This window comes from Thalassophryne amazonica, chromosome 8, assembly GCF_902500255.1.
Source record: "Thalassophryne amazonica chromosome 8, fThaAma1.1, whole genome shotgun sequence".
Lineage (NCBI taxonomy): Eukaryota > Metazoa > Chordata > Actinopteri > Batrachoidiformes > Batrachoididae > Thalassophryne > Thalassophryne amazonica.
In genome coordinates, this window is record NC_047110.1 from 18,482,782 (window position 1) to 18,510,416 (window position 27,635).

Sequence of the window (27,635 nt, forward strand, 5' to 3'; positions counted from 1 at the left end):
TGAACGTGCACAACGAAACATACAGACAATCTCAGAATATCACAACAGTCAATACACAAAGGTGACGTGTGGGCAGGCTCGAGGATAGAAGACGTCTGTCCTGAGAAGAGCCGGAACCACACGATTTCCGCCGCCCCAGAACCTGGTGAATACTGGAGCCGCCAAGTCCCGAATTCCCAGGTGATCACCGTCCCCGACTGTCGGATCTGGTACTGCTGGCGAAGAACAAAGACAGTCAAGTGTGGGTGTGTGTACACCCAGTAACAACAGCGGTGGGAATGCCACCTCCACCTCACACTCAGCGCGTTGCAGCGGTCTCAGCTGAAAAGGAGCGCCGTCTTGCACAGCCTCCTCAAAAATGACCGGTTCTCCTGCAAACACTCACAATAAACAGATTTACAAAAGGCTGAGGATATTACCTCCAATGAAGTATGATATCTCGGCAACGAGGTGGAGATGACGTCTGGTCTTTATGGAGTGAGATGATGTTGAGTAGATGGGTGACAGCTGTCACCCCCGGCTGTGTCCATGGCGGCAGCGCCCTCTCGTGCCTGAAGCCCGCACTTCAGGCAGAGCGCCCACTGGTGGTGGGCCAGCAGTACCTCCTCTTCTGGCGGCCCACACACAACAGATATATTGTTACACTCATGTAACAATATATTTTTAGTTCAATAAAAGATAAATAATATTATGGTTAATGCATATTTAAGCACATTTAGGATATACGTATTCCTTCACTGTATACTTCTAATAATAATATAATTTCAGATCCATTTTATAATTATATTGTAAGCATTAATATATATATATATATATATATATATATATATATATATATATATATATATATATAAATGATTAACAAACAAATGTACATTTAAGTGTCTTATTCAACAAAATAGCTTTGTACTTAATAATGCAACTGTCCACAAATGATATGTTCTTCTGAATACATTTGTATTTGAAATTTAATTTATTTTTGACCATGACTTGTGTGAATGTGTTACTGACGTTGTTCCTTTAGAATACTATTAAATGATAACCACCAAAATGTTTTACCTCAAAACACTTTTATGGTACATCTTGTAACAAGTGAGGTACAAAATATTTTACCATAGTTCCATGATAGAAAACAAATGTAGTACACAATCTGTAAGACATGGCAAGCTGATCACATCAAACTACGGACAATACAGTTCTCATACATGAAAGCAAGATGACTAATCAATATCCAAATCAACTCTAGTGGGAACAGAAATACTGAGAATCCTTTAAATTGTTCAAGAACATGTTGAATGCAGATAACCTAAAACTATGCCGTTGGTATATATATCCCAAACCGATGTGTAACAAATGAAAATTGTTATTTTTACAAAGCACTTAGAGTATAGTTTAAAAGTAATACTACTCAGCAATACAGTAGTAAACATGTACAATCTTGACCAGTGAGACATCTGACATGAGCAATATGTTGCAAGGATAACAATCCAAACAACAACACACTTCAAGTAGCACAAGTAAAGTTTATCAGACTAAAACATAAAGAATACAATTCACAATCATGAGAAACAAAATAGGTTAATGTATAACCATATCAATCTCAGTGTCATGGACTGTGCCATGTCTTACTGAGAAGATAAATAAGTCTTTTCTGTTTTCTTGGTGAAACACTGCCATCTAGTGGCACAGTATAACAACGTGGCTGTCGTTTTAAGTGAAGTTTCAGTTCCACTTATTGAAAAAAGAACTCGTGACCAGTACTGTTAGACAATCTCATCTCGTGTCCTGTGGAAGGGATATTTTTCTGTTTATTAAAGCAGTCGAAGGCCATATCTGTAAGTTACTCAACATTTGTTTGTTTTGACATTACTAGAGACTGATGTGTATGTATATCTACAGAAAACCAAATAAGACAGGTTTGTTTTGTGTTGCAGCCGGCTTGAATAATTAGTCTGGGAAATGTGCAGGATTTCTTTAATACTTTAATGGCATATTTATTCATGTATATTGTTCAAGGATGATTGTGTACATGGTAACTACTTACCTTAGCTTGTGTGATAAGTTGGTGAATTACATTGAAGAGTATACATTCATTGTATTCTGTATTGTTTGTATTACAGTTTCACAGTCAAGTCATCGCAATGAAGTTAGTTTTACGTTGGATATTCGACAGATATTCAACAGACATTCGCTCCAGCTAAACCTCTTCTTTGCAACTCTGAGCAAGCCACGCCAACATTTCAAGTGCGTCCGTATTGCAGACGTTACAGTAAACAAGCGGAGATAGTAGACGGCGACGTCGAGTACCAACTTCCTGTTTTCAAAATAAAAAGGTGGGATGTTAAAACCAGAGATACTGTTTAAAGCTAGTGAGAAGCTGTTGAGCGAAAATGCTAATGTTTACATTTAAAATTAATTAAAAATATGAAACGATTTAAAAGAGGCGTATCTCATGCAGCCAGTGGAGCACAATGATTCCACACAGATTTTGAGTCAATTGATCACATGCCCTGGAAGCTATTGAGCTAAAATGCTAATATTTACATATAAAAATGAATTAAAAATATGAACAGATTTAAAATCTAAAAACAAGAGGTGTATCTCATGCAGCCAGTGGAGCACAATGATTCCACACTGATTTTCAGTCAATTGATCACATGACCTGGAAGCTATTAAGCAAAAATGCAAATATTTACATATAAAAATTAATTAAAAATATGAATAGATTTAAAATGTAAAAACAAGAGGTGTATCTCATGCAGCCAGTGGAGTACCGTGATTCCACATGGACTCTGAGTCAATTGATCACATGACCTGGAAGCTATTGAGCTAAAATGCTCATATTTACCGAAAAAATTAATTAAAAATATGAATAGATTTAAAATGTAAAAACAAGGGGTGTGTCTCATGCACCCAGTGGAGCACAATGATTCCACACTGATTTTGAGTCAAATGATCACATGACCTGGAAGCTATTGAGCTAAAATGCTAATTTTTACATTTAAAAATTAATTAAAAAATATAACTAGATTAAAATGTTAAAAAAGGGGTGTATCTCATGCAGCCAGTGGAGTATTGGGATTCCACATGGATTTGGAGTCAATTGATCACATGACCTGGAAGCTATTGAGCTAAAATTCTAATATTGACATATAAAAATTTATTAAAATATAAATAGATTTAAAATACTAAAACAAGAGGTGTATCTCATGCAGCCAGTGGAGCACAATGTGTCCACACTGATTTTGAGTCAAATGATCACTTGACCTGGAAGCTATTGAGCTAAAATGTTAATATTTACATGTAAAAATAAAAAAAAAAAAATATCAATAGATTTAAAATGTAAAAACAAGAGGTGTATCTCCTGTAGCCAGTGGAGCACAATGATTCCACATGGATTTTGAGTCAATTGATCACATGACCTGGAAGCTATTGAGCCAAAAAGGCTAATATTTACATATACAATTTAATTACAAATATTAATAATTAATATTATTTTTTTAAAAGGCAATATTACATTTAAAACCCAATAAGGCACCGGGGCCCGAATCAGAGAGGTGCTCGGAAAGACTACTTGATCCCTATAATGAATGCCGCATATAACTATGTGATAAAAACAGGCATACCCCCCCCCCCCCACCCCCCACAGAAAAAAGCAATGATCTCAGTGATACCAAAAGAGAGTAAAGATAAATTAGAACAGGGAAGCTATAGACTGAACCAAGATTACAAATTTTTCCTAGAATGGAAAATAACAGATGATAAGCCTTGACCAAACAGGATTCATCAAGCAAGGGCAGACAGTCGCTGAACATCCTCAGTTCCCAAATGCTTATTGAGTGTTGTTAGAAGGAAAGGTGATGTAACAGTGGAAAACATACCACTGTCCCAGCTTATTTGAAACGTGTTGCAGGCATCCATTTCAAAATGAGCAAATATTTGCACAGAAACAATAAAGTTTATCACTTTGAACATTAAATATCTTGTCTTTGTGGTGTATTTAATTGAATATAGGTTGAAGAGGATTTGCAAATCATTGTATTCTGTTTTTATTTACATTTTACACAACATCCCAACTTCATTAGAATTGGGGTTGTAAGTTGTCCATGCCATGGGCACTAACACACCCCCATATCATCACAGATGCTGGCTTTTGAACTTTGCGCTGGTAACAATCTGGATGGTCTTTTTCTATGGAGCTAAATCAAGGACAAAGATTGAAAAAATGAAATTTGAAACTGAAAATTAAATGTTTGTTCTTGAATTTTATAATAATTTAAAAAGTATTATCAAAATAAAAAAATAACTGTAATATATATTTTTCAGTTTAAATACATTTTTGATTCAGCTCTAATTATTTAGATCAAATAATTTGTTTTCATTCATATTTCTTTTTTCACCTTCAGATCTTTTTTTCCACTTTCAGACGTTATTTTTTCAGTTTCAAACTTTTGGCCCCGTTTGGCATGGGAGGGCGTGGCTTTGATTGAGAGGGGTGTGGAATTGTGAGTGACAGGAGAGCAATCAGTCCTCACATGATGTTGCTTTCAGGAAACGTGGGTACTTTGATAGATAATGACTTAACACTTTCTCTCCACTGTATTGTCTTGATACCTGTAAATAAAGTGATGCTAATGATGTCTATTACAAGTAATTCTCGACCACTCTTGGTCATTTTTGATGTTTAAAAACTGGAAAATATGCAAGATTGTAAAGTTTAACACCTATACCTAAAAAACCGATGTGTCCCAAATCCACACAAGACCATGAACACAGCACAGCATCGCCGCATAAAGACGAGGCAGGTCATTCATTTTACAGGCTGCAGCGGAGTGTTACGAGCTTTCTAAATGACACACAGAGAGACCTCGCTCAGCAGATCTGAAGGAAGCTTTAATATGGACACAACCAAGCAGACCGCCCAGAAATCCAAATCCAAAGCCGCTCGGAAGAGCGCTCCGGCTACCGGCGGTGTGAAGAAGCCTCACCGCTACAGGCCCGGCACCATGGCGCTGAGAGAGATCCGCTGCTATCAGAAATCCACGGAGCTGCTGATCCACAAGCTGCCCTTCCAGCACCTGGTGAGAGAAAATCGCTCAGGACCGACCTCTGCTTTCAGAGCTCCACTGTGACGCTCTGCAGGAGGCCAGCAAGGCACCTGGTCGGCAGCTTGTGGATCAGCAGCTCGGTGGATTTCTGGTAACGGTGGATCTCTCTCAGCGCCACGTGCCGGGCCTGTAACGGAGGCTTCTTCACACCACCAGTAGCCGGAGCGTTCTTCTGGCGTTCTTTGGCTTTGGATTTACGGGCGGTCTGCTTGGTTCTGGTCATATTAAGTTTACGCTGTGAAACTGCTGGCCACTTTGTTACATTGTCATTAAATTCACTATCTGGTACAACATATGAATCCACTGAACCAACTGTTACACATCGATCACCATAAACAGCTTTATCTCGAGGGTTTAAAGCCTCATAACAAGCTTTCATTCTCTCTGTTTTCTTTCACGCGCCAGCTGCATAGTAAATAAACAATGGAGACGGGAGCAGAGTCATTATCTATCAAAGTACCCACGTTTCCTGAAAGCAACATCATGTGAGGACTGATTGCTCTGCTGTCACTCACAATTCCACACCCCTCTCAATCGAAGCCACGCCCTCCCACGCCAGAACGGGGCCAAAAGTTTGAAACTGAAAAAACAAGATCTGAAGGTGAAAGAAAGAAATATGAATGAAAATAAATTATTTGATCAAAATAAATACAGAGCTGAATCAAAAATTTATTTAAACTGACAAATATATATCTTACACTTATTTTTATTTTAATAATACTTTTTAAATGATTATAAAATTCAAGAACAAACATTGATTTTTCAGTTTCAAAATGTATTTTTTCAATCTTTTTTTATTTTCAGATTACAAAACTTTTGGCCTGGATTTAGCTCCATATTTTTCCTCTTTTGTCCGGAGGACACGGCGTCCATGATTTCCAAAAACAAATTGAAATATGGACCACAGCACACTTTTCCACTTAGCGTCTGTCAGTTTCAAATGAGCTCGTGCCGAGAGAAGCGGCGGCATTTCTGGATGTTGTTGATGTATGGCTTTCGCTTTGCATGGTAGAGTTTTAACTTGCACTTGTAGATGTAGTGACGAACTGTGTTAACTGACAATGGTTTTCTGAAGTGTTCCTGAGCCCACGTGGTAAGATCCTTTACAAAATTATGTCGGTTTTTAATGCAGTGCCGCCTGAGGGTTTGAAGGTCATGGGCATTCAATGTTGGTTTTCGGCCTTGCCGCTTTGGTGTATCAAGTTCTCCAAATTTTCTGAATCTTCTAATTATAATATACATATGTTGCAGACATGAATGAGCGAAACTCATCAGCATCTCACCATGTCATTTAGGTCCTTCAGACTTTATTTGGAGTAAATGCTTCAAGGGAGCATTAGCATGGCAAAAACCTTTCAGCTTCTGGGGCGCTGTGCTCCCCCAGACCTCCCGCCTTTTTAAACATTTTTCTTTATTTGCCTCTCACATGCCTGGAAAAGCTCCTCCTTATATACATGCTGTCCATATTCTTGAGCCGCTTAGGTCGGTAGGGAGAGTCCCCATGAGATAAAAAAAGATTTTCAACCGACCATTCCTTGTTCTCAAGATCAGAGACCTAAGTGGCTCTACTCTCTCTCTTTTTTCTTTTTTTAAAAAATATATTTAGATGTACGAGGTCTGTTAGAAAACTATCTGACCTTTTTATTTTTTTAAAAAACTATATGGATTTCAATCATGTGCGCTTGTATCAGCGAAGCTTGAACCTTCGTGCGCATGCATGAGTTTTTTTACGCCTGTCGGTTGCGTCATTCGTCTGTGGGCAGGCTTTGAGTGAGCACTGGTCCACCCCCCTCGTCGGATTTTCATTGTCAGGGAAATGGCTGAGCGATTGGAGCAGCGCTGAATCAAATTTTTCCAGAAACTGTGAGAGACAGCCAGGTGGAAACCATTCGGAAGATTCAGACGGCTTTTGGTGAAGATACTCTGGGCGTCACACAGATTAAGGAGCATTACCACCGGATTAAAGACGGCCCACAGCGACGGAGGGCGCGCCGCGCTCCGAGCGCCCATCGACAGGCTGAAACGACCAGATCATTTCCAAAGTGAAGGCTGTGTTGATCCGGGACGTCGTCTAACTACCAGAGAAACTGCAGAAGAGGTGTACATCAGCACTTTTGCGGCACATTCCACTGTTACAGGAGATTTTGTAATGAAAGACGTGCAGAGGAATTCGTGCGTCGGGACAGAGCCACGTAATGGCACACAACAAAAAGCACGTCCGTGTTGGAAGTCACACAGGACAAGTTGTGACATGCCCAGCTGTTACACAATTTCTCGGATACTCACTCGACTGAAAAGCCACCGAAAGCCGTCTGAATCTTCCAAATGGTTTCCAACACATACGTGGTAGTTAGATGACGTCCCGGATCAACACAGCCTTCACTTTGGAAATGATCTGGTCGTTGCAGCCTGTCGATGGCCGCTCGGAGCGCGGCGCGCCCTCTGTCGCTGTGGGCCGTCTTTAATCCGGTTGTAATGGTCCTTAATCTGTGTGACGCCCAGAGTATCCGCACCGAAAGCCGTCTGAATCTTCCGAATGGTTTCCACCTAGCTGTCTCTCACAGTTTCTGGAAAAATTTGATTCAGCGCTGCTCCAATCGCTCAGCCATTTCCCTGACAATGTTAATCCGACGAGGGGGGTGGACCAGTGCTCACTCAAAGCCTGCCCACAGGCAAATGACGCAACCGACAGGTGTGAAAAAACTCATGCATGCACACGAAGGTTCAAGCTTGGCTGATGCAAGCGCACATGATTCAAATCCATATAGTTTTTTAAAAAAATAAAAAGGTTGTATAGTTTTCTAACAGACCTCGTACTTTAGTAAACACTAGTAGAGTTCCACTTTAGATTTGGAATGTGTAATATACCTTACTGATATGACTATGATTTGACACAAAGTGCAGCAACAATGAAAATTAAACATTCTTAAATAATACAGAAATAATACCACACTCATTTTGTACTCATCATAAAGTTAGGATACTGTGCCCTCCAAAAGTATTGGAACACCTGGAATTTTACATTTTAATTTGTTAATGCCATTTTAAATACTAGAAATACAAAAAAATAAATAAATAAATACAATTTCTAAAATTATCTTCCTCAAACTCAAACTGAAAGCAAATCTCTAAAACTTGATAAAACCTGTAAATAATAATCAGTTTTATTGCCAGTTTTCTTGAGACAAGTCAGGGGATGGAAACATGAACATTTCCATTCATCTGCTGCACTAATAATTCAACATGAAGCAGCTGCTGTCTTAGTTTAAAAATGTGTACATAAGGCAACCAGAATTCAAGGAGAAATGCTGCTTTTAACAACCTGGACCTCATTTCTGACATAAAATACGGTCGTTTACTCACCAATATAAGTTTGGTGTGATTAGAAGTCCATAGTTCAAATGACAGGTTCAATTAGACCCGGCGCCACGAGGGGGCATTTGGGGGCGACACCCCCTCACGTCATCAATCCCACCCCCTCGGATGTGAGAGTTATCAAAAAAATTGAAATAAAAAAGAAATACTGGAAAATAGAGCAAAATGTTAGTTATTCAATATTATTATCACTTTACCGGGGCGTTGCTGGGCCGGTATCATAGATTTACATCGACGGTACCTGGCTATACCCGCCCGCTATGCGCAAACAAATGACGTCATAGCGCGCAGCCCAAGAACTGCCCGCAGAGGAAAAGATGAAAATGCGAGAAGTGTGTTTTGGTCCCAATATGGATATTCCGGATGATTTTCTCATGGATAGTACAACAATGAACAGCAGCTAAAGCAGCCAGCTTGATGAGGACGCACTGCTGAATTTGAACAGCAGCGCGCGCGCCAGGCGACAAGGCAGAAGTTAAGTGAGCCAACTTTTTATGTACGCGTTACGTGTTGTGTATCTCAGTAAAAAGTGATAATAGTGCAAATAACATGCTGTTGTCGTGCGGTATGTATTTTCTTAGTCCCTCCGTTCACGGCCAGTCGCCCACAGTGACAGATATTAAAGTTATGTACTGTTGTAAATATATCTACATGAAAGGTTTATCTTTGACCCGTTGTGTGACTGTCATGCCCAATTGCGCTGTGTTTGCGGTTGTGATGGAGGACTGTATGTGGGGTTAATCTACTGTCTCGTGTTGTTTCTCAGATCAGTTGTTGGTTTGGTTTTGTGGTATGCAGGAGATCACTTGACCGAGGGTCTATACGTTCAAATAATAATAAAAAAAAATACTGTCATCACTCTTTACTCTTAGTCTCTTACAACAGTGTAGCCTAAATACACGTTGTTTCCAGGAGCGCACCCAATTCATTACGCAAGCTCAGAGGCACGTCCCCTCCGGTGCGCACTTTTTTTTTGGGGGGGGGGGGGGGGAGCGCGACCCTGCCCCCTGTGATAAACTCATCGCCTCCTTAATATTTTTTTTCTGGCGCCGGGCCTGGGTTCAGTTCAAATCTGGAGCAAACATGTTTCTTCTTCTAAGGTGGATTAGAACTTTTTGTGGTACACAGTACCAACTACTGGACAGGAGGAACCTAGCAGTCAATGTGACTCACTGATTGAAAATGCAGCTCTTTCAACCAGACGTGTGGTGCTGTGACATGTCAATCATCTGTGTCCAATCAGATTTCAGGAGAGTCCAGTGAAACCCCGGCCTCCGCTCTAGCTCCACCCATGCCAGGAAGTGTTTGACATTTGAACATTTCCTGTTTCACTGTGACTGATAAATTGGTACTCCCTGTTGGAGTGTGAGCTTGCCACTGAGTTCCCGCGAGATTCCATGGGATCTCATCTGTCAATACAGGAAGTGTTTGACATTTGAACATTTACTGTTTTACTGTGGATGTAAATTTTGGCACTTCCTGTTTAGGACGGCCTGTACCATGAGCGAGCTTCACTCATATTATGGACTGTAGATGATGGAATCCCTAAATTCCTTGCAACTGAATGTTGAGAAACATTGTTCTTAAACTGTTGGAATTTTTTTCATGCAATTGTTCACAAAGTGGTGATCTTCACCCCATCGTTGCTTGTGAATGGCTGAGCCTTTTAGGGCTGCTCCTTTTATACCCAATCATGACACTTACCTGTTTTCAATGAACCTGTTCACCTGTGGAATGTTCCAAACAGGTGTTCTTTGAGCAATCATCAACTTTCCCAGTCTTTTGTTGCCTGTGTCCCAGATTTTTGAAAATGTGTTGCAGGCATCCATTTCAAAATGAGCAAATAATCAGTTTGAATATGAAATATCTTGTCTTTGTGGTGTATTCAGTTGAATATAGGTTGAAGAGGATTTGCAAATCAATGTATTCTGTTTTTATTTACATTTCACGCAATGTCTCAACTTCATTGGAATTGGGGCTGTAGCTCAATAGTTTCCAGGTCATGTGATCAATTGACTCAAAATCCATGTGGAATCACAGTACTCCACTGGCTACATGAGGTACACCTCTTGTTTTTACATTTTAAGTCTATTCATATTTTAAATTAATTTTTATATGTAAATATTAGCATTTTAGCTCAATAGCTGCTAGATCATGTGATCAATTGACTCAAAATCCATGTGGAATCATTGTGCTCTACTGGGTGCATTAGATACACCTCTTGTTTTTACATTTTAAACCTGTTCATATTTTTAATTCATTTTTATATGTAAGTATTTAGCTCAATAGCTTCCAGGTCATGGGATCAATTGACTCAAAATCCATGTGGAATCACAGTACTCCACTGGCTGCATGAGATACTCCTCTTGTTTTTACATTTTAAATCTATTCATATTTTAAATTAATTTTTATATCTAAATATTAGAATTTTAGCTCAATAGCTTCAAGGTCATGTGATCAATTGACTCAAAATCAGTGTGGAATCACTGTGCTCTACTGGGTGCTTTAGATACACCTCTTGTTTTTACATTTTAAATCTGTTTATATTTTTAATTCATTTTTAGATGTAAATATTAGCATTTTAGCTCAATAGCTTCAAGGTCATGTGATCAATTGACTCAAAATCCATGTGGAATCACGGTACTCCACTGGCTGCATGAGATACACCTCTTGTTTTTACATTTTAAATCTAGTCATATTTTTCTTATTAATTTTTTTATATGTAAATATTAGCATTTTAGCTCAATAGCTTCCAGGTCATGTGATCAATTGACTCAAAATCCATGTGGAATTACAGTACTCCACTGGCTGCATGAGATACTCCTCTTGTTTTTACATTTTAAATCTATTCATAATTTTTATTAATTTTTATATGTAAATATTAGCATTTTAGCTCAATAGCTTCCAGGTCATGTGATCAGTTGACTCAAAATTAGTGTGGAATCATTGTGCTCCACTGGCTGAATAAGATACACTTCTTGTTTTTACATTTTAAATCTATTCATAATTTTTATTAATTTGTATATGTAAATATTAGCATTTTAGATGAATAGCTTCCAGGTCATGTGATCAATTGACTCAAAATCAGTGTGGAATCATTGTGCTTCACTGGCTGCATGAGATACACCTCTTGTTTTTACATTTTAAATCTATTCATAATTTTTATATGTAAATATTAGCATTTTAGATCAATAGCTTCCCAGTCATGTAATCAATCGACTCAAAATCCACGTGGAACCATAGCGCTCCACTGGCTGCATGAGATAAGCCTCTTGTTTTTGCATTTTAAATCGGTTCATATTTTTAATTAATTTTAAATATAAACATTAGCATTTTCGGTCAATAGCTCCTCAATAGCTTTAAACACAGTATCTCTGGTTTGAATAGCCCACCTTTTAATTTTGAAAACAGGAAGTTGGTACTCGACGTGGCCGTCTACTATCGCCGCTTGTTTACTGTAATATCTGCAATATGGGCGCACTTGAAATATGGGAGTAGCTTGCTCAGAGTCGCTCTATTGCCGGAGCAAAGAAGATGTTTAACTGGAGCAAAGAGGACGTTTACCCGCAGCAAAGAAGAGCGAAAACTGGAGCGAATGTCTGTCGAATATACAACGTAAAACTAATTTCACTGCGGTCGTCAACCGATGTCCCTCAGTAAACTCAAAACAACGCAACTTTTTCGGTCTGTCTTCTCTGAGCATGCCTGATTGGTTAGCTTGCTGGATAAGCTTTTTTCAAGCACGAGTGAGGCCAGTATACTTAGACATCAGAGTTTTTTGTCAAAATAATTAATTTAAAAGTAAGTTCAAGCAGTGAATTTCTCAATTTGCAATAATCAGGCTGGATTATTTGTTTTGCACCACAATACAGACTTGCATGTCTTACCAAAATTTCATAAATGTCAACCTATACAGATTGTCCGTAAATTATACGGATTTTTCCGAGTTTCAGAGTCATACAGACATACAAATAAAGTCTTACGGAGATTCAGGGTTTGGTCTCTATAATCAACGGTTTTTGCAGGGCGACTCCACTTTGAAGCGTGAACCATTGAAGCAATGCTTCGATCCACTAGTTCGTTGGTTCTTTGATTCGCTGCTCTTCAGAAACGGCAAATCCGCTTCTTAACCCCAATCAAAGCCATTAAAATACCGTGAGTCACTTTTGTGTGGATTAAAGTCATCAACTGGTACTCTTGTCTTGTTCTAGTCAAGAAACGAGAACTGTCCTCTGTTCCGTTGTCACAGCTCCAAATGCTGCGTGGCTCTCTGCCGATATGGAGTACGGTTGGAATGAACAACTTCAAAACGAATTGCTGCTTTAAATAAAATGACACCTCTTACAAATGTTGTATTACAGACAAGAAACTACAATCCACTAAAATGTTTTTTTCCTCCCAAAATGAGACGTGCTGTATTCTTTATAAATTACATCCCGACGTGCAACACAGCTACAAGAGCTCAGCTCAGATGTATGGAAAGACATTCATGGCAATAATGCCTGAATGGAAATGCTTTTGACAAAATCTACAGATTTTGTTTATTCCTATTTATGTCCAGAGATCAATGATCCACCATGTAGAGTTATGTCCAAAGTTTAAGGATCTAGTGACCAATTTCATATTTATTTACTTTAAGACTCAATAAAATGTTGTTCAGTTTCAATTTAATCAGCTTATAAAGCGCCAAATCACAACAAAATCTGTCTCAAGGCACCTCACATAGAACAGTTGAACATAAAAAAATAAAATAAATAAATAAAAATTCAAATACATAATTAAAAACAGAAGTAAACAAATAAAACAGATAAAAAAAAATAAAAACTATTCATAAGAAAGAGAATAAAAATAGGCTTTTAAGTCTTGACTTAAAAATGTCCATGGACTCCGACTGTCTCACGATCACAGGAAGACCGTTCCACAGAGAGGGTGCACGATAAGAAAAAGCTCTTTGACCTGCTGACATAGAAAATCTGTAAAGCCCACTTTTAGTACACAAAAAAACTGACGAGGTATCGATAAGGGAATCGATAAGGAATCGGATCGATAAGCGGAATCATTATCGATAAACTCTTATTGATCCCCATCCCTAATAAACACAGGGGTGAAGTCGAGGATCATCGACAAGCCAGTCTGCAACATCGGCACTGGCGTGGCGATTTTCGATACACTTAATGAAGTTCTGAGGTATGTTTAATTTTGTTCATTATATTCAATTTATTTTTTATTTTATGTATTTCCACTAGTGACACACGGTTCTTATTTCTGTAAAAAATAACTAAATTTGACACATTCAGTTCTATAAAATTCAGCTTGATGCATGAATACTAGATCTCTATTTGAAATTCAATAGTGGAGGAAATACTAATGATCCTGACTTTAATGTCATTGTGGCAACTCATAATATGTGGACAAAAACCCAGTTATGTGATACCGCTATGCGGTTGTGTGTACTGTAATAAAACTGATTTGGGAGGTTATAAGGATTTTGTGATGATTTTATGGATTTTCTCACTTGGTTATACAGGTGGACCCTCAAAGGGTTTGACATGTATGAAATTTCAAATTTACAAGTAACATACATTCATCACAGGAATATACCAATAGCAGGGAAAGCAATATTCAGAAATACATTTATGAACCAAGCTGCCAACAAATATGTACACAAATTTGATTAGCACAAACTCTGGGAATGACGTCAACACAAATAATACATTTGCACACTGCAAGTGTATGCCACAAGTAAAGGTTGTAGTGCTATAGCTACCAGGCCCAGCTGATTAAATCTTACAAGTACAATTCCCAATCATGAAAAAAGCCTGGCTAATCAATAACCATACCAATGTAAACCTAGCAAATCTGTCTTAAAGGAAGTTCATAAACCGCTACAGGCACTAAATTTCAAATTTTCCATGGAATATGGTAAAGTAGGACGGATGTATTAGTTTTCACCACTGTGGATATATACATTACATGTGGATAAAAGGTGGCAAGTTGTATGAAACTAAACATTCATTCAAGCATCAAGACTGTATAACATCACTACAAACTATTCCTCATCTTCAGAATCATCCTCATAGATTTCAACTGTTAAGCCACGTCTCAGTCTGCCAACTATTGTTGCTATACGCTCCGTGTAGACTTGTTTGTCGATTCTGGTAAATATATTAGGTTGCATACCCTTGTAGTGTGGCAATGATCTGCCTGGAGTGGATTTGAATGGCTGGATGGATCGTGCCAAGTCCACTACAGTTGTCACATCTTCCACATCTGACTTTCTTTTGTGACTTCCTGATTTGGTCTTGAGATCTAGTGATGCCTTGTATTTGTTGCAGATATCATTCAGTACGGGTGCCGCCTCTGAAGAACGCACCATAGCCTTTTCTGTTTTGCTTGCACCCAGACCTCGGATGACATCCTTAAGTGCCAGAATGTTATTCTCTTGCTGCATATGTGCAGCTTTGTTCTTTCCAGAAGCACCATGTGGGTTCACGAAAGAACCTAGGCGACAACGCAATGCTAATGCTGGGGGAAGTAAGACTTCTGTCTTCAGAATAAAGTCCACACATTCAACAAAGTACTTTGCTGATACTGAATGTGAATATAAAAAAGGCAACATGCATTTCAAACAGGAACTGCATCAATAGATATCACCTTCTTTGATGACATCTCAGAACTCCGTGTAGAGGAGAAACCACTGCACAAAGTTCTTAACATCATCCTTCACAGTGCATCCTGCTGGAATGCTGATATTCACCATGCCAGGAACATTGACAGCAATTTGACCACTCCTGTCCACTTGGTCCTTGTTGACCTGGAAGGTGACATTGCCCTGTCCAGGCACATGAACCTGAAGGTTACCAGTACCCGGTCTAATATGCCATCTATGATGTTCTGGAATATTGGCAATCTGTTTTTGATGTGCATTTTACTGATGTTGCTGGGAATGGCATCTAGTCCAGGAATATCGTCCAAGTCTTTCATCTGCAGATCTTCCACGGCAAGGGTAAGAATCAGCCCAGTGCCTACCGTGTTCATGAAGTCCTCGTGTGACTGGAACTTGCCCTGGACCTTTCCGTTGACGTTCATTCTCTGTAGGTGTATTTTGAAGTAAGAAAGGCTCCCTTCATCTCTTCCTGACTTTTGAACATTGAGGGTCTTGAACATTTTCTGTAACATGACAAAAATATGTAGTAAATAGCCTACATGTGAATTTTACATAATGTTTATGAAATTAGAAAGTTATGTCACTGTACGAAAATGTGACTGCAGTATAATGTTTTGGGATGGGGATGGACATTATTCTACGTGGCACGTGCAGGTCATACCGGCAGGCATACTGTGCCAAATCTGTCTTGAGGTTCCCTCGTATGCGCGCAAATCCTTTTGGATCCTGTTTTGCCGCCATCAGAATATGTAAATTGTGGTTAGATGGTCCTCAGACTGCACATGGACCGCCGTTGGATAGGTGTCCCATCTTGACGGCACCCAGAGAGTTTTGAACATGCGCATCACACTCGGGGTGCTGGATGATTTTGACCAACTGTGTCGACTTCCGCAGATGGTTGTCAGAATGTTTTGGAACTGAATTCCAACACCTTTTGGATGTGATCCGATTCATAAGTCCGACGCCACTCTGCGTGATTCCGGCTATTTGTGACGCGGCTATAAAACACATGCAGAATAAGACTTGGAAAGGCTAATTTTCTGCAGTTTATGTTAAAACTGGCAGCTGCAAAACAGGTTTAGTTGATAACAAGAACATTTATCAACATGCTTGTGAATGTGAAATGTTGAGGTATTTCAGAATGACACATGCATGTCATTTGTGTTAAACATTGACTAGAAAGGACGACAACGTGAAAATGGGTTAGAGTAAACTATGTGAAATTGTCTACCTAGAGACATGCAACAAACATATTTACTGTACTGTATATGGGTTACCCCACAAAGGATGCAAAAGCAATCAATAAATAATGTTCAAACTTTTACTACATGAAATTTGTATTTGGCAGACATGTACGAATGCTAAATATGCTATGATAACATTTTAACTTCTAACTTTTTGTACATTTGTCTATTTTGATCATTTTCATGATTTTCCTTTATAAATTATTGGTTGTCTGGATCAGAAATTTCACTTAAATATATCAAATAGCAGATGAACACACTGATATTTGAGAAGTGAAATGAAGTTTCTAGTATTTACAGAAAGTGTGCAATAATTATTTAAACAAAATTGGATAGGTACATAAATTTGGGGACCCTTGTCATTTTATTGATTTGAATACATGTAGCACTAATTATTAGAATCACAAAATTGGTTTGGTATGCTCATTGACCCTTGACCTCTTACACAGGTAAATCTAATCATGAGAAAGGGTATTTAAGGTGGCCATTTGCAAATGTTTCCCCTCTTTGCATCTCTTCTAATGAGGGGCAACATGGGAGCCTCTAAACAACTCTCAAATGACCTGAAAACAAAGATTGTTCAACATCATGGTTTAGGGGAAGGATACAAAAAGCTATCTCAGAAATTTCAGCTGTCAGTTTCCACTGTGAGGAACATAGTGAGGAAATGGAAGACCGCAGGCACAATACTAGTTAAGGCCTGAAGTGGCTTTTTGTCATCACTCGGGCATGTTCTCATTTAAGACAGTTTTGGTCTTTTTGAAGAATTTGGCGAAGAACCCTGTGTTTTTGTTATATGACATTTTGGTTTTTTGCATCTAGCTTCTTTCACTCTGTGGATTTTTGTCGCCACTCGGGCGCGTTCACATTTAAGACTGCTTTAGACTTTTTTTTGTGGAATTTGGGGATCTGAAAAAAAAGTCATCTTGGGTTTGGCAACTTAACCATTTTAAATTTTCTGTCTGCATAATTGGGTTTACCTTGATTCAGATTCAGCCTGACCATAACCGTTTTGACCCAATGCTTACCGCATTTTTATGGAGTGTAAGTAGAGGTTTTTTGCTACTTTGGGGGGCCTGGCTACTTGTACTTCACACATTAAAATCACACATTAGTTGTTATCAGTAGTAATAACAATTACAATGAATATTTATACATATTTATACAGTGGGGGAAATAAGTATTTGATCCACTGTCGATTTTGCAAGTTTTCCCACCTACAAAGAATGCAGAGGTCTGTATTTTTTTTATCATAGGTACACTTCAACTGTGAGAGACAGAATCTAAAAAAAAAATCCTGAAAATCACATTGTATGATTTTTAAATAATTAATTTGCATTTTATTGCATGAAATAAGTATTTGATCCCCTAGAAAAACAGACCTTAACATTACAGACATTTCCTGTAGTTCTTGATCAGGTTTTCACACACTGCACATGGTTGGGACGGTTTTCTTGGGGTTGTTCTCATCCTCTAAACATGGTGAGTGGTGAGTGATACCAAAAAGCTCTATGTTGTCTCATCTGACCACATGACCTTCTCCCATGCCTCCTCTGGATCATCCAGATGGTCACTGGTGAACTTCAAACATGCCTGGACATGTGTTCGTTTGAGCAGGGGGACCTTGCTGCCCTGCAGGATTTTAAACCATGATGGCATCGTGTGTTACTAATGTAATCTTTGTGACTGTGGTCCCAGCTCTCTTCAGGTCATTGACCAGGTCCTCCTGTGTAGTTCTGAGCTTTCTCAGAATCATCCTTACCCCACGAAGTAAGATCTTGCATGGAATCCCAAACCGAGGGAGACTGACAGTCATCTTGTGTTTCTTCCACTTTCTAATAAATAATCATGACACTTGTCTTCTCACCAAGCTGCTTGCCTGTTGTCCTGTAGTCCATCCCACCCTTGTGCAGGTCTACAGTTTTGTCCCTGGTGTCCTTAGACAGCTCTTTGTTCTTGGCTATGGTGGACAGGTTGGAGTGTGATTGATTGTGTGGACATGTGTCTTTTATACAGGTAACAAGTTCAAACAGGTGCAATTAATACAGGTAAAGAGTGCAGAATAAGAGGGCTTCTTAAAGAAAAACTAACAGGTCTGTGAGAGCCAGAATTCTTGCTGGTTGGTAAGTGATCAAATACTTTTTCATGCAACAAAATGCAAATTAATTATTTAAAAATCATACTATGTGATCTTCTGGATTTTTTTTATTTTTTTAGATTCTGTCTCTCACAGTTGAAGTGTACCTAAGATAAAAATTACAGACCTCTGCATTCTTTGTAGGTGGGAAAACCTGCAAAACTGGCAGTGGATCAAATACTTATTTCGCCCACTGTATTTATCAATGCACTAAACTAAATAAACCCTAATATTAAAATAATAAATACACCACAACAATACATAAAAATCCCAAATGCAAGAGTTGATAATATAGAAAAAAAGGTGCAACTTACTGTATCGCCCAGTGTGACTTGTACATGGGTTATTCCTTTTCAAGAAACATTTTTTTTTACCAGGGTCAACTTGTACTACAGTGCGACAGACTCTAGGAAGGTGACAGTTATAGTTGTGGCTGAATATGCTATGGTTACTATGTATTAAACTCTCATCATTTTGATTTTGCTCATTTGATCTTTGGTGACACTGAAAGGTCAAACTTAAAGTTTCAATGGTTTAATTCTTGAATAAATGTCAAACTGAACAGAAACATACCAATTTTTATGAAGTTTTTTTTTTTTTAACTTGTTTGGAAGGTCCTGTGGTCCTTATGCTCCTGTGCAACTCCAAAAAAAATCAGACGTTCATTAATATGAGCGAAGCATCGTGCAGCGGCGCGAAGCTCACTCATGGTACAGGGCATCCTAAACAGGAAGTGCCAATTTTCAAATCTACAGTAAAACAGGAAATGTTCAAATGTCAAATACTTCCTGGATTGACAGATGGGATCTCACGGAATCTCGCGGGGACTCAGTGGCAAACTCACACTCAAACAGGAAGTGCCAACTTTTCAGTCACAGTGAAACAGGAAATGTTCAAATGTCAAACACTTGCTGGCATGGGTGGAGCTACAGTGGAGGCCGTGGTTTCACTGGACTCTCCTGAAATCTGATTGGACACAGATGATTGACATGTCACAGCACCACGTCTGGTTGAAAGAGCTGCATTTTCAAATCAGTGAGTCACATTGACTGCTAGGTTCCTCCTGTCCAGTAGTTTGTGCTGTGTACCACAAAAAGTTCTAATCCACCTTAGTAGAAGAAGAAACATGTTTGCTCCAGATTTGAAGTGAACATGTCATTTAACTATGGACTTCTAATCACACCAAACTTATACTGGTGAGTAAACAACTGTATTTTATGTCAGAAATGAGGTCCAGGTTGTTAAAAGCAGCATTTCTCCTTTAATTCTGGTGGCTTATTGTTGTTGGCTTATTAGTGCAGCAGATAACTGAAACAATCCTTCAAATGGTGATAGAAGCATCAAATTCAGCACAAATACAGCTGGAGCAAAATTAATGGAGCAATTTTAAATTTTGACCGCTGTACAAACTAAAACTGACCTTTATCACCATTCCTGCTGCTTTTACCTCATAACTCCATAACATTCAGTCACAGATTGTCCAAACTATACCTTTTTTGGAATCTTTATGATCAGGCAAATAATGTGGTGTAGTTTTCTATATGATTAGAGCATCTTTTAAGAACAGTGATAATAACTATTTATATTGGGCTCCCTCAACAATCAAAGCACTACACAAAATAAACTCCAATCAGGAAACAATATATGCCAAGAACAAAAGTACACTACGGAATGAAATGAAAGAGCTGACAATATAGAGAAAAGGGTACGATTTACACAGATTTTTCCTCCTCAAGGGAAATTTTTGACAGGTCTAACTTGTACTCCAGAGAATATAGTATTATAGTGTCACTGAATCATGGCCGAAAGAACTAGATTGTGGGTACAAGCGGCCAAAATGCGCTTCCTTAGGAGGGTGACTGGTGTCTCCCTTAGAGATGAGGTGAGAAGCTGGGCCATCTGTGGGGAGCTCAGAGTAGAGCTGCTGCTCCTTTGCATTAAAAGGAGTCGGTTGAGGTGGTTCGGGCATCTGGTAAGGATGCCCCCTGGGCGCCTCACAAGGGAGGTGTTCCAGGCACATCCAGCTGGGAGGAGACCCTGGGGAAGACCCAGGAATAGGTGGAGAGATTCTATCTCCACACTGGCCTGGGAACGCCTTGGGATCCCCCAGTCAGATGTGGTCAGTGTGGCCCAGGAAAGGGAAGTCTGGGGTCCCCTGTTGGAGCTGTTGCACCCGCGACCTGATCTCAGATAAGCGGTTGAAGATGAGTGAGTGAGTGAGGGTCACTGTATCACAAAGACTTAATTTGCATGAATTTGTCAAAAATACACGGTGCAGCTGTTGCACTCTCTGAGCTCCCTCACCCACCTTTTTTAATAATGAGGTGGAAAGTGCGCATGTCTCACATCTTTATGCATACCTTATGGTTCAGGTTTTTTTTAAGATAACAAACCAACTACACCAAAGGTAATTTTCTCCTGTGATACCCGTTATTAATAGATATCCAATTTTATGAATCCTCAGCTGCTCGGAATCCTCTTATCCTATGTTCCAACTGACTTTAATCCCAGTTTGTGATAACAGGACAATCAGTGGGTATGACAAAACGAGGAATTTATGTGACAAACATGCTTCTGTCCACACATCAGAGCCATCATTACTCAGCAAAAGGCACATGGCCGTAACTAAAGCCTACATTTACTCAGAAGCAAACCAGAATCTTTTCTGAGCTGGAGAGGAGATTACAAACTTTAGCAGTCTTGAGTCTTAGTTGCCCTCGAGATGTGACTTGGCCGTTCGTATTGTCCTATAAGATCCATGGTTACTTTAGCTTTGATTTCCACTGTCTACATTTGTGTATTTGGTCCTCAAGAGCAACAAAATGCATCTCTCCATAGAACTTTCCATGGAGCTGGGACTCAGAGAAGAGGAGACAGTCAATACTGCTTTTTGCGTAAGTAACATGCTACATTTTGCCTTTTCTTCCTCATCTTTCAGGTAGACTGTGTGACACCATTCTGATCTGGTTTGATGATGAAAAGACAAGTAGATGGTGGGAGTGTAAAATGTGAAAGAGAAACACATTTACAGCAGTAAGAGCTGAAACTAAGCCCCAGTGGATTGCAAAGTGAGCAGTGTGCACACGTTCCACAAAAGACACAGTGCAAATATCAGGTTTGATTGGATCAATCGCCTCAAAGCTTAATCTCCATTCCTTAAAAAAAAAAAAAAAAAAAAATCAAACAAACCGTTAATAATTTTGCTGCAAACCATGAAAAAATATCTCACAAAACATGCACGCACGTCTTGCAAAACGTAAGTTGCAAAGCGTTCATTCATGACCTATATTTTCTTTCAGTTTAAGGAGTTTGCAGATTTCAGTTAACGGATCAATTACTTCAGGAAATCTTGATCGCAAACCCTATCTCTGCAAAAAAAAAAAAAAAAAAAATGGTGGTAGTTGGGGGGGGGGGGTCACTACATATCTAGTGACCAGTATATTATATAGTATTAAAGTCTCAAAGTCCAAAATGATTCAGTATTATAACACTTTGCAACGTTTGAGAAATTAAGTTGCATTTAAGATATGTGAAGTTCATCCATCCTGATAATAACCTTTTATCATATGTTTTAGATTTTTTTTTTCTGCATTTCATGTCCATTTTCCCATTTACAGCCGAGTGCAGTGTCTTGCTCAAGGACAGGGAGCCTGAAGTGGGATTGAACCCACTTTTTCAGGCTGGCAGTTTGAGTCCTGTGCCACAGAACTGCCTGTCCTGCCACCATCATTGGCAGAAAATAACATTTTGAAATGCTGAAATATTCCATTTGCTATATAGCCACTCACTCCCTCACCTTCAGCTGCTTATCTGGGATTGGGTTGAGGGGCTATATAGCCAGTAAAAATATAAAATTTAAATAAGTAAATCAATAAATTATTTTAAAGTCAAATGTTGTAAAACATTTGTTTATTTGCATTTGCTCCTTAGATCAAGAAAGACTTGGCAAAACTTTGAGGAGCAATTCCATCCATTTTCTACACACTTACACCAATTAAGGGTCACATGTCACCAGTCTGTCACATTCACAGAAAAGTGACAGGTGGGAATCAATCTCATGATCTTCTTGTTGTGAGGCAACAGTGCTAACCACTAAGGCACGCTGGTGCCAGGAGTAATTACATTTATTTATATAGCGCCAGATCACAACAAAGTCACCTCAAGGCACTTCACATGGGTTAGGTCAAATGCAAATATCCCTTGAGCAAGCACACAGGCGACAGTGGTTGGAAAAATTCCCTTAGCCATTTTTTGAGGAAGAAACCTCAAGCAGACCAAACACAGCGGGGTGACCCCCTACTTAGCCCATTCTAACAGTAACATCCATCCATGAGGCAGGATACACCCTGAATAGGACGCCAGTCTGTCGCAGGTTCACATATAGACAGAGAAACAACCTGCATGTCCCCACGCATACACGGGGAGAACATGCAAACTCCACACAGAAAGGGCAGGAAGCAATCCCATGTAGGGCTGAAATGATTCATCGAGTAATTTGAATAATTCGATTACAAAAAATGTTTGAGGCAAATTCTTTGCCTCAAGGCTTCGTTTAAAGCTGTAGTAAATACGCCAGGCTTGTATGTGGCGCTGTAACGCTCCCCAAAAAATACAGAAGACAATAGCGCTAATCAATGTAGCAGGCAATGCTACAAGTTTGCAAAGCCACACGCTGAGTAAAATAAAGCTTTTTAAAAGAAAGGGTCTGCGCGGATCATCTGAAACGGACTTATTGCGCAGTTAAAGTGAAGCAATGTGTTTGTATATATTTTAAAAAAACACGTTGTGCTCCACTAGCCATTCTCCACCTCCACAGATGAAGCGAAAGGACGCGGACTTTAAATGAGACCTGAAATGAACCATTGTACATTAAATTGGCTTTATTGACGAGTCTGGTCCCTTTGAAAAGTGACCAAATTATATGTATTTGTATTGAGCTTGGTGATGTTTTCATCGGCCAGAAATGGCCACCAGAGGGCGCTCAGGGTAAAGTCCGGCAACCCATTGGATTAGGCTTTATGACTGGCACTGGTGTTTGTGCAAATCATTTGGAACATAAATTCTTCTACTATCATTTAACTTTATATTTGTGACAAGGTGTTTTGGGGCTCTAGGTAGAGGGTTAATTTAATGTTAGACACTTGAATCCAAACTTTGAAAAGACTAACAAGTAACTAAAATTCCTCTGGAATCCAGCTTACAGAGGAAGCAGCTCTACAAGCAGTAGTAGTTAAATAAGATGCTTTACGTATAAGGAATGTCCAAATAGAGGCACATGTGCTACCACCTAGTGGGTAAAAATTTGTGTCACTGCAAAGCATTCTGGGAAAAAGTTTGACAGACCTGCTATATGTGATTGCCAGTGGTGGGCACAGATAACCAAAAATGAACTTCGATAACAGATAATCAAGTAACTGAAAAGTTATCTTCGATACAACTAAAATGATAAACCACCCAAAAATGTATCGGAAGTTACAGATAACCGATAAATTCCAGTATTGTCTCCGGTACACTTGCAACTACTAACAAGCTGATTTGGAGTTTTAACACCGCGATCACTTTTGGAAGCATCAAAAGCGACAACAGACCCAAACAATGAGTCAGCACTTCTGTCTTTGAGCGTCCTGCTCCGTGCTGGAAACTCCAGTTTACTACATGGCTTCCAGCACAGAAGCAACTGAGAGGAGCCACGAAGCTCAACTCTCTACTTAGTCACAACGCTGCCGTCAGGCCGAGGTCTTGGAAAATAAAGCAGTGCTGAGTTATGGTTTGGTGTATAAATAAAATGAATACTGATAGAATAACTTCATTAATGTCAATTCTGTAATTTGTGCAAAGTTAAGATGTAACATATATCTTTTAAGTAAGTATTAAACAACGAGAAGCCGTGCATTATACGGTTTGAATGCATGACGCGGAGTCTAAAACACCATGACGCGAAGCAGACTGGTGTTACTCCGCGAAGTGTATTCAAACCGTATAATGCACGGCTTCTCGTTGTTTAATCCGCTTATACCATGGTCCCACACAGTGAGCTAACACAAATATTTATTTAAGTTAACAGAACTTGATAAAAATGCGTAAGTATTTGGGATTATTTTATACCAGTCTCAAGATACTTTGTCTCCGATGCACTTACCGAGTCTGTGGGCTCGCGCCACTCACACCGCCCCCCTCTCTGCTGTGTGGAGCAGCGACCAACTGACAACAGGTCCAGAAACTACGCTCACTGTTTTGATGCAGAGAGCTCCGACAGCCCGCAAGGATATAACCATTCTCTTCTTCTTTCACATCTTCAATCTTGTCCAGTTCGTCCAATGTTAAATCTTTATGGCGTTGCTTTTGCTGTTCTTCTCGTCTGCTCTCCTCCTCTTTCCATTCCTCAAATGTTTTTTTTTGGCCCAAAATAATAACATTCACTTGGAAATCCATGTTTTATCATGTTTCTGTCATTCACCTGTCAAAACACATCTGATCTGCGCCAACTGATTTGCGCATTGCTATGGTGACAACATGAAGCATGGTGTCTAACCAGATCGTTACTCTGGATGGCATTTCCCTGATCTCTAGTAATACTGTGAGAAATCTTGGAGTCATTTTTGATCAGGATATGTCATTCAAAGCGCATATTAAACAAATATGTAGGACTGCCTTTTTGCATTTACGCAATATCTCTAAAATCAGAAAGGTCTTGTCTCAGAGTGATGCTGAAAAACTAATTCATGCATTTATTTCCTCTAGGCTGGACTATTGTAATTCATTATTATCAGGTTGTCCTAAAAGTTCCCTAAAAAGCCTTCAGTTGGTTCAGAATGCTGCAGCTAGAGTACTGACGGGGACTAGCAGGAGAGAGCATATCTCACCCGTGTTGGCCTCTCTTCATTGGCTTCCTGTTAATTCTAGAATAGAATTTAAAATTCTTCTTCTTACTTATAAGGTTTTGAATAATCAGGTCCCATCTTATCTTAGGGACCTCGTAGTACCATATTACCCCATTAGAGCGCTTCGCTCTCAGACTGTGGGCTTACTTGTAGTTCCTAGGGTTTGTAAGAGTAGAATGGGAGGCAGAGCCTTCAGCTTTCAGGCTCCTCTCCTGTGGAACCAGCTCCCAATTCAGATCAGGGAGACAGATACCCTCTCTACTTTTAAGATTAGGCTTAAAACTTTCCTTTTTGCTAAGGCTTATAGTTAGGGCTGGATCGGGTGACCCTGGACCATCCCTTGGTTATGCTGCTTTAGATGTAGATTGTGGGGGGGTTCCCATGATGCACTGTTTCTTTCTCTTTTTGCTCCATATGCATCACTCTGCATTTAATCATTAGTGATCTATCTCTGCCCCACTTCACGGCATGTCTTTTTCCTGGTTTTTTCCCTCAGCCCCAACCAGTCTCAGCAGAAGACTGCCCCTCCCTGAGCCTGGTTCTGCTGGAAGTTTCTTCCTGTTAAAAGGGAGTTTTTCCTTCCCACTGTGGCCAAGTGCTTGCTCATAGGGGGTCGTTTTGACCGTTGGGGTTTTTCATAATTATTGTATGGCCTTGCCTTACAATATGGAGCGCCTTGGGGCAACTGTTTGTTGTGATTTGGCGCTATATAAGAAAAAAGTTGATTGATTGATTGATGAGCGGAGTAATTATAACAGTGACTTAACTCGCCGAACCACATGTGCGTATACACGAAAATAATGCACGCCAGACATGGAATTCTCACTGACCATGGTATAATGTTGAATAATGCACTCATTCTGAAGTTTTGTAACAAACACAGACAGATAGCATTCTGGGTAAAATGTGCCTCTGCTAACACTGATTGGTTGATTCTATGTAAACCAACACGTTAATGTGAGATGTGTTGTGTGTTGGTGTATACAGATAAATATACTTTTGTAAAATATGCCATTTTTATTTGTAAAAAAAAAGAAAAAGGAATTTTCAAAAAAAAAAAAAAGCCAAGTTGTAATTAGATAACCATCTGATCTAACCGGTGTCAAAATAAATAGAACACTGCCATGATCTATTGGTGCCAGTGCGAGTTTTGGTCCTTTTTCAGCTGATTTTTCATTTGTGTGAGAATTTTTTGGATCGCAGAGTTTCAGGTTAATCTCACATCCTGCATCGTTTAGTATAAGTGGAGTAACGAGCTGCATTTAACATCTCACGACCACCTCCTGATCGGCAACCGTATGGTCAGATGAAAATCAAACCTGTTTGATATTCTGGTCGGCCGTCGTGAGGGTATCCCGGTGCTGAAGCGCTACAAGCATCCAACCTCTTGTACTGTACCTGTTCAAACACCGCAGACCTGTCTTGTAAATTTTTTTTTTACTTTGATGTCTCCCATCGAGAGTTTTTGTAAATTAAGTTTGAAAAAAAAAAGCTTCTGTTTACGTTTTGCTTCTGGAAACACGAGTCCAATGTGTGGTTTTTGAACTTACATTGTGTGAGAACATAAATCGTGCAATCTGAACTTTTACACCGTGTGGTTCTGTGGTACATTTTGAGCTGGAACCGAGTACAGTGATTGAAAATATCAGCCCAGTTTCAGTTTGAATACTGCCATGAACACTACTGGCCAGTCGATGGCAAGTAGAGACCTTGAAAACTTGCCAAAACAAAATTCCAGATAATCTGTGTTGCTACTTGCTACGTTTAAGGTGCGTGGAATTTAATAAACGCAAACACAATAACAATGTCTATAAACCCAGAGAATATATTCATGAGAGTTTTAGGCACTAGAGTTTAATGCTGTTGTCCGTGGAGCCTGATCAGAGTGTCTGAAATGCATTTCTCCTGTCATCAACGTACTGAGATTACCGTCACCCTTAATGCACCTGGACACAGCATATCCACACTAAAACCTTAAAAATTAGTGCATTACTTTAAAACTAAACCATATATCTGATATTTTCACTTTATAAAACTTCAGACGTGACAGACGTTAATTTAAATAACTTGTCCGAAATACGTTTGGTTAAAATTTGAACCATAAGTTAAAAATGTATGCCTCTGGGTGACTTGGGTGATATTGGCCGTGTATCAGTATGGGGTTAAAAGAAATGAGTTTTTATTTTTTATTTTTTGATGACCAGTTCTCCTTTGCTTGCAGAG

The 27,635-nt window shown here is 39.3% G+C and overlaps 1 protein-coding gene across 2 annotated transcripts in view; it reads left to right on the plus strand.

Annotated features, from left to right (window-relative positions):
- Nucleotides 1–1,762: 1,762 nt before the first annotated feature.
- LOC117515312 (solute carrier family 23 member 1-like) overlaps nucleotides 1,763–27,635 on the plus strand; it is a 76,527-nt gene continuing 50,654 nt past the window's right edge. The window contains exons 1-2 of one of the 2 annotated variants that reach the window (XM_034175809.1): nucleotides 1,763–1,835; nucleotides 21,370–21,425. In XM_034175809.1, the coding sequence (XP_034031700.1) occupies nucleotides 21,378–21,425 (48 nt within the window). In that variant the 5' untranslated portion in view covers nucleotides 1,763–1,835; nucleotides 21,370–21,377. Of the gene's footprint in view, nucleotides 1,836–21,247; nucleotides 21,426–27,635 lie in introns of those variants that run through there. The other variant, XM_034175807.1, reaches the window with a different exon arrangement.